A 12,965-nucleotide genomic window follows, 5' to 3' on the forward strand; every position below is an offset into this window, starting at 1 on the left:
GTGATAAGAAAGTAAAGTTTCATTGCCTTGCTAAGTGGCGCAGTTTAATTAACAAGCTACCGTTGAACCACGCGTGCCATAAGCACAACTAGCGCTAGCTAGCTAGCTCAGATAAACCAGCATAAATCAGTAAACCTTATCTATCTTTCGCGTGGGTGTAATATACATGTACTCTCTGGCAGGCTAGGTATAAAAACATACGTAAGCACATTACACCACTCTAGATTTCCTTCTTAGTAACCTCGAACACTATTTTGTACAGTTTTTACTTACTCACTAAGTTTAAACTATCGATTACAATTGTATTATGATATTGGCTGAGCGTCAGCGAAGCCTATTACTTGAGGGGCTGGAAACATTTAATCTGTATTTGTCTGTCCGCAAGATATCTCGAAAATAAACTGACCTATAGACTTGGAATTTTGCATGACGCTTCATTTCTCAATGAGACTTTGATAAACGGTAACGAATATTTTTACATTGGTCTTATGGGTAACTATGATGGGAACGAGAAAATAGTATAATAAATAAATTTGTATTCACATGATATTTTAACATGTAACATATTTACACATGTAGCCTAACTATCACAACGTCATCTTATGGTGACTATGCGTAATGTTTTATTTATAGAATGAAAAGAAGACTAATTATGATAGTCTATGTTAAGAGTAGGTGGGAAGATTTAATTTCACCGCACTCTTCCGTTGCAGCCTAGAAGGATTCATAATCAAGGATTGTAGTGCCCTTCCTAGATCACCAGAACCTTTATTAATCAAACACTGCTATGAAACATTAGAGTCAACAAATGAAGTCAACAGCGATAGCTTGTGACGTGGGGAGAGAGAGAGAGAGAGAGAGAGAGAGAGAGAGAGAGAGAGAGAGAGGGAGAGAGAGATTACTTTTATTATGGCGCATGTACATCCATTGACTGACGACACAACTTCTCTTTTGTCTGCTGAGTTGAATTTTCTCTATGGTTGCCTATCTGTACATGTTACTTCACCGAAGCCTGATAGGTGGTTAAAACCCTACCTTTTAAGATTCTAGGAGAAAAAGATTCTAGAGCCTGTGATGTATTTACCAATATAATTTCCAAGAGCTACTACTACTTTACCTTAAATCTTAGAATGCATACAAGAGGTATTTTGTACCTTAGCGAAACTTTCTTCACCATGATCTGATTTATTTTAAATTGTAAAGATGCAAGATTAAACTGATCATCTCTTTGCGATACCCACCGTAACGTGGTCTGCTGTCAGTCCCAATATATATATTATTAGCACACGCAACAATTGAGCAACAACAACAACAACAACACAACAACAACAACAACAATTGAGGATTGCATCCTCTCTATTACAGTTTCCGCACCGGACGCTAACAATAATGTGGCTTTCAATCGCTAGCTAATCCATGAATATCTGTGGAACAGGGAATAGTTAGTATACATGCATGTTCTAAGTTATTACAGAACTAAACAAATATTCAGGTTTCACTTTATTTTTTATTCTTTTTTGGCATTTTAAATGTTTTGTTCACTTGAAAACTAAGCTTTCTAGAAATTCAGGTTATTATTTTAAATTATCTTTTACATCGAATTACTGATTTAAGTTCTGAACAAACTAAGAAAACCGTATCTATTTTGTGTAGCACTTCTCTACTATATAGACCAAACTCATGAGTTGACTTGTATTATACTAGACAAATGCAAAAGAAGCACGTTCATGACATTAACCTTGAAATGAATTTGTTCTTTTGGAGTTTTTTACTTTTTTCTGTTAGGCCTATGTTGATTTTTGCGATGTTTAAAATTACAGTTGCCACCATAAGTAAGTAAAATATCTTATCTGTTTAACCCATATTTTTATCTTCACAGCGTGTTTACATTCGCCACGGTATGTATTAAAATGTGTGCATACATGTTAGTTTTGGCTTTATATGGAATTATGAAAATTGAACAGGACCTTCTCAAGTACTTTCATTTAGTAACACGTCGTATAAATGTTTCCACTTTATGAACTCCCATGATTTTAGACATTCCCTAGGACATGCCGCTATCAAGGTGAAGGGGTCAGATACAACCCTTGTTGGAGTCCAAAGGCTTCTGGGAATTGGTAGAATGAGAGAGAATATGTTAAAGAGAAGGTGACACATCCCATTCCAAAACTTTCCTTATGTAAGACTCGAAGTATCTCGCCATCGAAGAGAGATGATACAAGTTCTGGACCTGATTGATGGGGTACTGACATGAAAATTTCTCCTAGTAATCATTATGATTACCAATCAAGTAAGCGCTCCAAGTAAAGTTTCCTTTTCTTCTGGAGCCCCTTGCTCGAGTCCACAAAGTATGTGTTTGGCGCAATGATTAACAGAGTTTTCTCAGTCTTGCCATCTTTAAACTTCCGGTTACTTAGGAACCTCTATAATTCAAGTAATGGTGCCCATAGACACTCTTTTTAAGGGTAGTGGAATTCAAAGCTGCCTTAATTACAATCATTATTTGTATAAAAATCATTTAATTTTATAATATTTATTTTTTATACTACCCATTTTAACAGGATTTTACTCTAAGAGAGGTTTAAGGCGATATTACACGTAGGTTTTAGTACATACCTATCAACATGCAAATCATCTTGTAACGCTACAAGCTTCTTCGTGTAATACCACCTTTAAATGATATTTTGATCTATTGCAAAGATTAGGTTAAAGTTAAATCTTACTAAGACCAATAGCCATAGAAAATCACGTCAATATGATATAAACAGTTTGTTTTAAGTTTTAGGTAAAAAGGGAGTCTAATCCCACTCTAACATTAGACGAAATGAATCTACCTCGTAAAAGACCGCTGAACAATTTCCGTAATGGGTGAGTCGACGTAAACTTCTAGTAGTTTAAGACAGGCTGAAAACGAGACTTTATGAAAACATATTTTTAACTTTATGGAATTAGTCGGTCATTTTCTGGAGATATGAAGAAATTCTCTTAACCAATAGTGAAGTTTGTCTTGGTTTAGAGGATTGAATTTGGCCCTCTAAACTGGTACAATACACAGTATGTGTATGTTTATTTTTTTAATGTGAGCACCAGCGCCTTGTGCTGTAGTTTTTATTTATTTATTACTTTTTTCAAGCACGCTGACATAAAGAGCTATATGATATAAAAATATACCAACCTGCAACGTAACTATTTACTCCTAATGTCAGACAACATTGTATAACCATTTAACCTAGAGACGATTAACCCACAATCATTCAAACGAGTCAAAACCCACTAAATAACGAGTGTAGATAAGATGGTTTACGTACGCATTAGAGGACAGCTGTAAACCAATAGAGTTACGTTGTAGTGACAAATGGGTCTGTCAAGCGGTACTTGTGTGAGAGTTGTGAGGGTATGAGTGTAAGGGTGACTTTCACCCCAACAGTTAGCTCAGAGTGTGGTGACGATGGGGAGCTACCCAGCGGCTACTGTGCTGATCCTGGTTCTGGTATCGGTGCTGCTGGTAGACGCCAAGAATGTTACGTCTCAGGTAATAAACTCTTAATAAACTATTTTTGACTATCGTTACAGTTTAAAATTAATTCCAAACTCAAATTATATTTGTTATAATAATTTATTAAATATATATATATATATATATATATATATATATATATATATATATATATTTATTTTAGGTAGCTCATTACAAAACGTATTTTTGGTTGTACAGGACCTTGTTTGTTTTTTAGACTTTGCAATCAGGCTTTGCAAAATCTTAATGTAAAACATTTACACGTTGATATTATAGTGGCACATATATTTTGTCCTTAATTTTGATGAGATGCTGAACAGATTTATTTGGGGGTTTCCCACATAAAAATTAACATTTTACCTCAAGAACAGCAATATTAATAATGGCAATAGGCAACTCTACATAATGTTCACACCGCTGTGATAGTGTTGTAACACAGTTAATTTTGTTGATCTTGTGTGCTCACTGCCTATTAAAATATTTAAGATAATCACTTATTTTATACGTTCTTATTTCATGCCTGATGAGTCCTGTATACTTTTTTGCTTATTAACTCCTAAGCGATACAGGACGTTGGAAATGTGTAGCATCAGATGAATATTAAACTACTTTCTTAATTTGTGTTTTCCAAATGGAATCTAAGACTATTACTTTTTATACTTTTATCGGTACCAACCGAAAACTCCTACATATTAAATGTGCCTTTTTGTGGATTTGAAATATATTCTAATATGGCTCTGCCCTACGGGCTTCCCAAGGTCTAATGATAATCTTTTGATAAGATTTATGATTAGTTTAAAACAACTGATTGCTAAAACACGTGTTGCTAAGATAGTTATTCTCAATTTACTGAACACTTTATTAATAAACTGATTAATTATAAATATCCGCTTACAAAGTACATCTATGACCCGAAAATATTGTCTAAGTATTCAACCTAGATTTTATCGATGGACGAATTTCTCCTAACAAAACGTCGATCATCAGCCTCTCTAGTTTTAGTGAGTCAAAAAGAAAGTTTATTGAAAGGGTTAACATATCAAACTATTTTTGTTCTTGAATTAGATTTTTCTTAGCTTAACATAGGCTACTTAAAACCAACCGTCAGACTCATAATCAATAGTTATGTCACTGTCGGACGCCTAGTTATCTAGTGAAAATTGCATACACTGATAAAGATACTAAAAATTGTGTCTTTCAGATAATAGTCTGTATATGGTTAGCTGATACTAATTTACTGTGTCTTGATGTTTCTTTATCTAGTTGTCTGGCGGGTGATATGACCATTAATTGTGTGTCTAGCGGTTGGTTATGAGTGTGTTTCTGAAAGATTGTGATCTGAGAAAAAAGTTATTGTCAACTCTTTTGATAATCAGTCCTTTAGACCTCTACAAAAATTGCGTGGCCCAAGATTAATTCCTTTTTACAATAGAAAACTCACTATAAGTTTCAAGGAAAACTATATTTTGTACTTGTGTAAAGCAATTTGGCTCTTGGCTCCAGGAATATTCTTTATTTTCTATGGTGTTCAATGGTTTATTTTCAATTTTAAGAATGGTATATTCTTGATTCAAATGCTGAAAACATTGTAATAACATTGTAATGCTGATTGCTTGATAATATTGTATGAAAATGTATCTGGTTACCAAATTTCCTTGGTCAGAGTAAACCATGGAATACATTGTAAAAGTTTCTAATTGGAAAATTACCAAATTAAATGTGTTAATTTTCCCTAAACTTTTGATAGTCAAAAAAAATATAATTTCTTACGGCATGACACTTTTCTCTGGCCAATCCTTTCGTTTTGTGGATTTTATTGTATCCTTCTGTTTGACCCCTTTGCGTGGAAGGCAAGAAATCCCTAATAATTTGCTTTCAGACTGACAACAAATACCAGACCCACAACGTCAAAGCCATGTACAATTTGAGATCCTCGTTAAATTTAGACGTAACAAATAAAGGGATATGAGTTTGAAGTTGAATTAAGTTATGGAGTGTTTTTTAACTATATTACAGAATTAATTATTGCCTGTTTTTGTTTAGAATACATCACTGGGTGGTCTATTTTAGGACTAGTAGAGTTAACAATACCTAAAAATAGCACTTCTTTAAATTTTTTCCAAAGAAATAGGCCGATGCGACGGAATATCGATAACCCCAACATAATATGACAAAAGCGTTATGCACATATGAATGAACCACCCGTTGAACTTTGGACCCTAAAATCAGTAGTTCTTTCTTGCACCAACAGTAACCTATTTACCAAGTGTCAAGTACATAGAACTTTTCTGTAGAGAACCATCGCAGTTATGGGCATACAGACCAACATACTATTATTTTTTTGTATTTTTTTATTTTTTGATCTCTAAATCAATAGACTTCTCCCTTGGACTTGGAGAAACATATGTACCAGTACCAAGTTTTAAGTTTATGGCCTTTCTATCAAGATTTATCACACATACAGACAATGACACATCTTTAAGAAGGACCGGTCAGGTCCTTATTAATCTATTTATCTATCGTGTAACAAATTGAAATGGATTGATATGAAAGCGGCGATAGGAAGAGGTATCTATAAAATTGAGTCCTTTTAACTCAATAAACTCTTTTATGTGCTAATTTGGTCATACTATTTTTATTTTTATTACTAAATTTATACTTACTATATTTTTCATTTTTATCAACTTTTTTATATAAAAAATAACACTATTTTGTTTTCCAGGCTAATGGAGACAAGGGATTCATACGAAAGGAGATCATGGAGATGGTGTGGTGTAAAGCTTGTGGTAGGTTTACTGAAGTGTTATGTGAATAATTTATTATTTTATTCAAATGTATAGTATTCTGTAATAACTTCAATATGTGATAGATTTAACTTAAAGCAATACAATTTTATTTAATCTTTATTATTTATGTAGATAATTAAAGTATGCATGTGTAAGTAATCAATTAAGTAACACTTACTGACCAAGCACAGACAATTTTCTATAGAACAATAGTAGCGGCAATAGGAAAAATTGAGTAAATGATTAGGGCGAGGTGTAAATACCGAAATAGTGTTTCCGTCTCAGTGATGTCCTAATTAAAATACCTATTGTGGCGAATTTATTTTTTCACGCTTATTATTCAACAATTAACAAAAATTAAAAGTCCAGAATATCGTGCGACTTAAAAGTTTCATGTTTAACAAAATCACATAAGATTAAAACATTTTACTATTTTATAAAGTTCAGTCTTTCTGCCGAGATACACTATTTTCACATCTTGATGACAATATGGAATCTTGCTGTTTGGGAAACTACTGGTCACAAAGTATTTAAACTCAATGTTATAATCCATAAACCCAAGAATAACTGTGTGGCTTTATTAACATGTAACTGCTTTATGCTGCAGCGTGTGGTCTACCCAACCGTATGGAGCGGATCGTGGGTGGGTGGCCGACTAGAATCAACGAATACCCCTGGGTGGTTGCTTTGTCCATTAGAGGGCAGTTCTACTGTGGTGGCACCATCATCAACGATCTGTACATCCTCACCGCGGCTCATTGTGTCAGGTTAGAACATAGAATTCTATTGTTTTATTTAATCTGAGATCTCAACCACTTGGAGCGGATCGTGGGTGGGTGGCCGACTAGAATCAACAAATACCAATGGATGGTTGCTTTGTCTATTAGAGGACAGTTCTACTGTGGTGGGACCATCATCACCAAAATGTATGTATGTCCTTAGAGAGGTTCAATGTGTCAAATGGATTTCAATTGTACTTTTTAATTTGTGGTCTACCCAAGCATGTAACGAGACATGGGTGAGTGGATATAGGTACATACTAGTTAAAGAACAAAAGTCTTTATAATTTTTTTTTTTAACCTAAATCCGATGGAAAAATGAAATTTAAGTTTTTGAGAAAGTTGGTCTCTAGATGGATAAACAAAGGAATATCAAATTTCGATAATTATTTCATTCGCTCAAAATGTGGAAATAGAAGATACTAAACTTAGCCTAGATGTTATGAAATTCCATTGTTCCTGCATGTCCCCAGCAACAAGAAGATGTCAGACCTGACGGTCGTGGTGTCGGAACACAACAAGGCGACGATGGCAGAGAGCACGGTGGAGGTGAGGAAGGTGGCAAGGATTCTAGTGCACGAAGGCTTCAACCAGGGGGTCAAGTATAACAACGATATCGCACTGCTCAAGTTGGACCGAAGACTGGAGTTTCGTGTGGCGGTGGCTCCGATCTGCCTTCCGTACCCTGGTAAGAACGACATAGTTGTAGTTGGCTAGTGTAATCGCGGGCTTTTCCGCAAGTTTGAAGGAAAATCCTTTTGACACGTTTTAATACTATTTTAACCAAATGCACATAGACTTTTAACAAGATTTGTTCATAGACTACAACGTTTAAAATTTTATTACGTATTGCTCTACATTGCTTAATTAAATAATATTAACAAGCTTAGTTGATTGTAGAACAACATTTCTAATGTGGAATTAGTTTATACGATAGAAATTTCATATGATTGTGCTCAGTTTGAATACAAATTTGCTTATTTTGTTATTTTCTTGTTGACATCATACTTATTCACAAAACCTATCTAAAAATGTTGTAACGCTCAGCCAACTCCCATGATATGCACCATCATAGACCTCAGTGTTTTGTATATAGAAATGAAGCTTTATGCAAAATGTCGTCTGTAAGTCAGTTTTAATTTCGAGACATCGCGTATACAGACAGACAGGCTGCAATTAAATTCGTCCAGTTCCTCGAATGAATGGCTTCGCTAACACTCAGGCTTCGCTGAGGTTGCATGTACAATTTCAGGTTTATAGCTCATTTTATTAGGCTTCATTTTTACTATGTCAGGTATTAAATTTTCATTTATGACCATACTTATTTTGTTTACGAATTAATTTATTCTGCGATTTTCTCAATACCATCATGACAAACGAAGGATTCATGTTTTATGGAGGGTCTTTTAAGATTGATCCCTTAAGACCAATGTACAAATACTCACTAACGCTCAGCCAAATCCAATGGAATGACACCATTATCATCAAATTCAATGATACCTGCATATAAATGAATGTCATGCAAAATTACAAGTCTGTGGCTGAATTTGTTCTAGAGATATCGTGAGGACGACAGACAGGGATAGAGTCAATTAAAATAACAATTTGGATATTTATTAGAAATATTATATTTTTTATTATTTGTTGACTAACTACAGACAGAACTAAGGATAAGTTGGAGAGAATATAATTATGTTGAAGAAGACCAAAGGGCAATCAATGAACATATTAAAGGTTGCATTTACATGCACTTCGTAGTACAGGATTTACATACATTAGTATATATCTCGGAAAACCACACACGTTTTACGGTTATAGTAACTGTTACTTGTGTTATTAACTGACGTTGACTTGTGCCCTACAGATGAACAGTTCAGTCAGGCCCTGGGCCGAGTGACAGGCTGGGGACACACCAAGGAGGGCGGCCCTTCATCCATGGAACTGCGTGAGACTCACGTTGCTGTCATGTCTAACTCAGCCTGTCACCTGAGGGCTGGCTACGGACCCACCAAGGTCACAGCGAACATGATGTGTGCTGGGCTCATGGAAGGGGGCCGTGATACATGTCAGGTATGGTTGCATGTAGAATAATTTGCTTTGCATGTAGACATAATGTTTATCTTTTCTCGTTTATTTTAAATACATTTATATGACCCCCAATTCTTAAACTTTATATAAACAAAGAACGATATAAAACTACTGAAAATCTTCAGCTAATTATGAGAACCAAGAAAAATTGTATTTTGATTTAACATGATTAGAAGGTATTTATTCCTAGTTTCTGAAAGACCTGATATTAAAGACTCCGGCTAACAGTACAAGACAACATCGAAAGTTTCGAACGAAAAATATTCCTCGAGGTAATGTCTATGTAACAGAATAAACTTATAAACGGTCTGATTTCAAATGCCTGAGAGAGTTATGAAACAAAAATGTTGGAGTTCAAAATCTGGCTAACAGTTGCAAGTTCTTTATCTTGATTGCGATAATAAATAGAATCGGATACTTTAACTGATACCGCTGTAAAACGGTTCTTAGTAGTCATTCACATGTAATAAGTTTAAGAGTTTGCAGTATACAATAAATTTGACCATCGTATACTATTAAGAAACATCAAAGTATAATTTTTGAAAATCTAGCATTCTTATTTGGTAGAGTCAAGCTATTGGAATTTGAAACTTGCATGAGTGCAAATCTTATCCATAGTCCCGCACCTAGGATTTATTGCTGTCAACACTTATTTTGCATTTCAGCCAACTCACAGCAACATGGCTTTACTTTACAAGGCCAGCTCACCTTCTTCAAGCTTGTTATACACTCTCTGACTGGAATGCTCTATCAAAACGCTCTTGAGTTACTATTATACAACAAGGCATCACGAGCACAAGAATAAGAAATGATGATCCAACTCACACTTTGAGCATATTCATCAAAGGAAGAACACCTTTACTCACTTATTAGTGTACCATTACGATCAGTTTTCCATTACTCCATGCACAATCCAAATTTGGAACCTGTGGATCATACATTGTACTTACATATCTACATAGCTAACCACCACGATCTTCCTTTTTTGCGATGAAGCCATTGAGCAATCGAAAGTCCTTACTCCCTACACTGATAACACTTAAGAAAAAGAGACATGGAATTTTCAAAATATTTTACAAAATAGATTGTTAGTATTATGAAGAATTATAGATTGAAAAATTAACTTTGCACATCTGAACTTGATAATGAGCAAAGCTATTGCCTATAATTCTGGAGATACCATATGTAATACATCTGTGCTTCTAGTGACTTGCTGAAACAGTAGGCTACGAGCGGTCGCACAAGTGAATCGTCCAAGAATAGGATTAGAAATTAGCACATTAATTAGTCTAATGAGGTCAGTCCAAATTTAAACTCTGGTAAGAATTACGTTTTCACCATATTCCACCACTCTCCTGTAAACGCGTATTGCATTCATTTTAGATGCTATTTATCTTTAAGTGTTATTTACTTTTCATAACTTATAATGTCCTAACAAATAAAGAAGCTAACTTTTTTTATTTCATCAATAAAAAATTATTTCAAAAAAGTAATTTTCTTATATTACATTTCATTATAACATATATAATTTTATTTAAAAATTGATTAATTTTAAAAAACATATCAATCCCTGAAGCTACAACCCAATCTACATACTGTAAAAACTACAAATGACAAAATTGCCTACTTTTACTACCTCTAACTTCACGATGAATGATAAAAAAATGTTTAATTTTTAGTTTAGTGAAGTTAACTTAGAGCTATTAATTTAACATAAAACATATTGTTCAAACCCAAAAGCCATTGCACCATTTTAAAATTGTCTCCCAAGCAGTATATGGCTCAAACAGTTCAGTTGCAATTAGTACGTATCTTTATCTAATTGCAAAATTAATATGTTACTAGAAAAGTAATTGTAGTTACTGAATTCAGGAGTTAGTTACGCTACGGGCTGCAACGGTCTTTAGTGTGGGTGGATGTTGAACAAAAGTTAATTTATAACTAAATGCTTGCATAATTAGTGTGACAAACGCACTGTCTTGTTTTTCCTCGTGTCTTATCAGTCATGCGATAGAGCGGTGGTTTCAATATTTCTTTGAACAGGACTAGAAGGCCCTATGTACTTGTGTTCGAAAATAGTATATAAGAGAATACTCTGCTTTTAAGTTTGATTTTCGTTTTATTTTTTTAGTTGATCTGAATTAGTATTGCGAAACTTTCATACCACCTTAAAGCCTTGACTATATTAAGTTGACAGTAAGAGCACTATAGATAAGACATAACGAAAAATGAGAGGCGTGTGATAATGCATACACATACATAAATAAGTTGTTTAAAAATAAAATAGCTGATTATCGAATTAGCAGTTTGTAATGTTAGAAATCTACATACTTGAAGTAAAGGTGTTGTAACACTCCCTTCTTAAAGTTACCTAAGCTTTTGATTGTGTAACGGTCTGTGATAGGATATTTCACCCAATATTTTGCCACTTGAAAGGTGCACGCTATCTAGTGGCAAATTAAAGAAACAGAGTTTTGTAATATATTGCAGGCAAATAGCCTATTAAACGTGTTATATTGATAAACTGTAACAGTAAAAATATCAACATTTTTAATTTAATGCATGTTAGCGCTAATCTTATTAATTTCAGTGCAGTGGTATATATGAGACAATTTAGGCAAAACCCCTATATTTATTTTGTTTAAATAATGATTTAAATACGTGTGGTAATTCTTATCGTGATTACTTGGAATGGAATGTGACGCAAGGTTAACTCAAATAAGCAGGGTAACCCTGTAAAACCGATCTTAAGTCTGGGACGGTTTCCTGCTAGGCACCCGTTAGGCTGTGCCGCCCCTAGGCATAGGCTAACTAGGCACACTAGGCCAATGCCTAGGAGCGGCATAGCCTAACAGGTGCCGCCGCGTCGGATTGACCGAAATGTCGGCGAGAGGCGCAACGCAGCGGCGGTGACTAAAAACGGCAGTCAAAAAAACATAATTAATGTAATTCATTTTCTAACATTTCGGTTCACAGATGCAGATTCTCACTGTATCAGGTGTATTTTACGCTGTAAATTTAATAGTTGGCAACAAGCTTTGTCTTGTTGGCAACACTGTCTGTCAAGTATATCTGATATGGTTGACGTTCAGTAGTGTGTAGCGTCATCGTCTTTTTAACGAGTCATGCTTATTCCTAGATTTAGTTTTATGTTGGTAGTTATTTTGGTTTGCTAGCCCATTAATAATAATAATGAGTTATAAACAAAGAAAGCTAATTGGTTCGGGTTATCGCAAACTTGCGAGTTAAAGAAAACCCCAAAAACTAACCTGCTAGACTTATAAAAATGTGGACAGCTTTTTAAACCTCTTGATAAACCTAGCGAAAGTGGGGAAGGCTACTAGTCGTAGTAACATCACAGCGTGTCAAACAAGGGTCCAGACAGTGAAAATAGCGAAACAGAAACAAGTGTCACTGGATCGGATTATTTTGAACTGAGGTGTGATAACGAACGTAATAACTTCGTTGTACAAGAAATCGAAAATTCAGATATTACAGTTTCACAACAAACTGGACAAATCTTTACTGTAAGTGACGACCTGATTGAGTGGAAGATAAATGATGCTACAATTGATACGCTATTGAAAATAGGGATAAATCAGAACAAAGATCCTGACTTTCAAAACTCAAAAAGGGAATTTGGCAATAAAATAAGGTATTAAACAGAACTTTTTAATAGGAAACTATTAAATGGATAAAACTATACTAAGATATTACTTGGTGTATTCGATAGTTGCAGGTTCTGCATTTTGCGCTTCCTGCATATTATTTAGTTCCCAACAAACATGTTCCAAA

General features: G+C 34.5%; 1 protein-coding gene across 1 annotated transcript in view; it reads left to right on the plus strand.

Moving 5' to 3' along the window:
- Window positions 1-3,328: 3,328 nt before the first annotated feature.
- Window positions 3,329-12,965, plus strand: part of LOC124363649 (transmembrane protease serine 9-like) — a 45,088-nt gene continuing 35,451 nt past the window's right edge. Inside the window, 5 exon segments of the mRNA XM_046818910.1 lie at window positions 3,329-3,532; window positions 6,240-6,303; window positions 6,911-7,070; window positions 7,556-7,770; window positions 8,947-9,152. Of these exon segments, the coding sequence (XP_046674866.1) occupies window positions 3,449-3,532; window positions 6,240-6,303; window positions 6,911-7,070; window positions 7,556-7,770; window positions 8,947-9,152 (729 nt within the window). The 5' untranslated portion in view covers window positions 3,329-3,448.

The sequence above is a fragment of the Homalodisca vitripennis genome, chromosome 5 (assembly GCF_021130785.1).
Source record: "Homalodisca vitripennis isolate AUS2020 chromosome 5, UT_GWSS_2.1, whole genome shotgun sequence".
NCBI lineage: Eukaryota > Metazoa > Arthropoda > Insecta > Hemiptera > Cicadellidae > Homalodisca > Homalodisca vitripennis.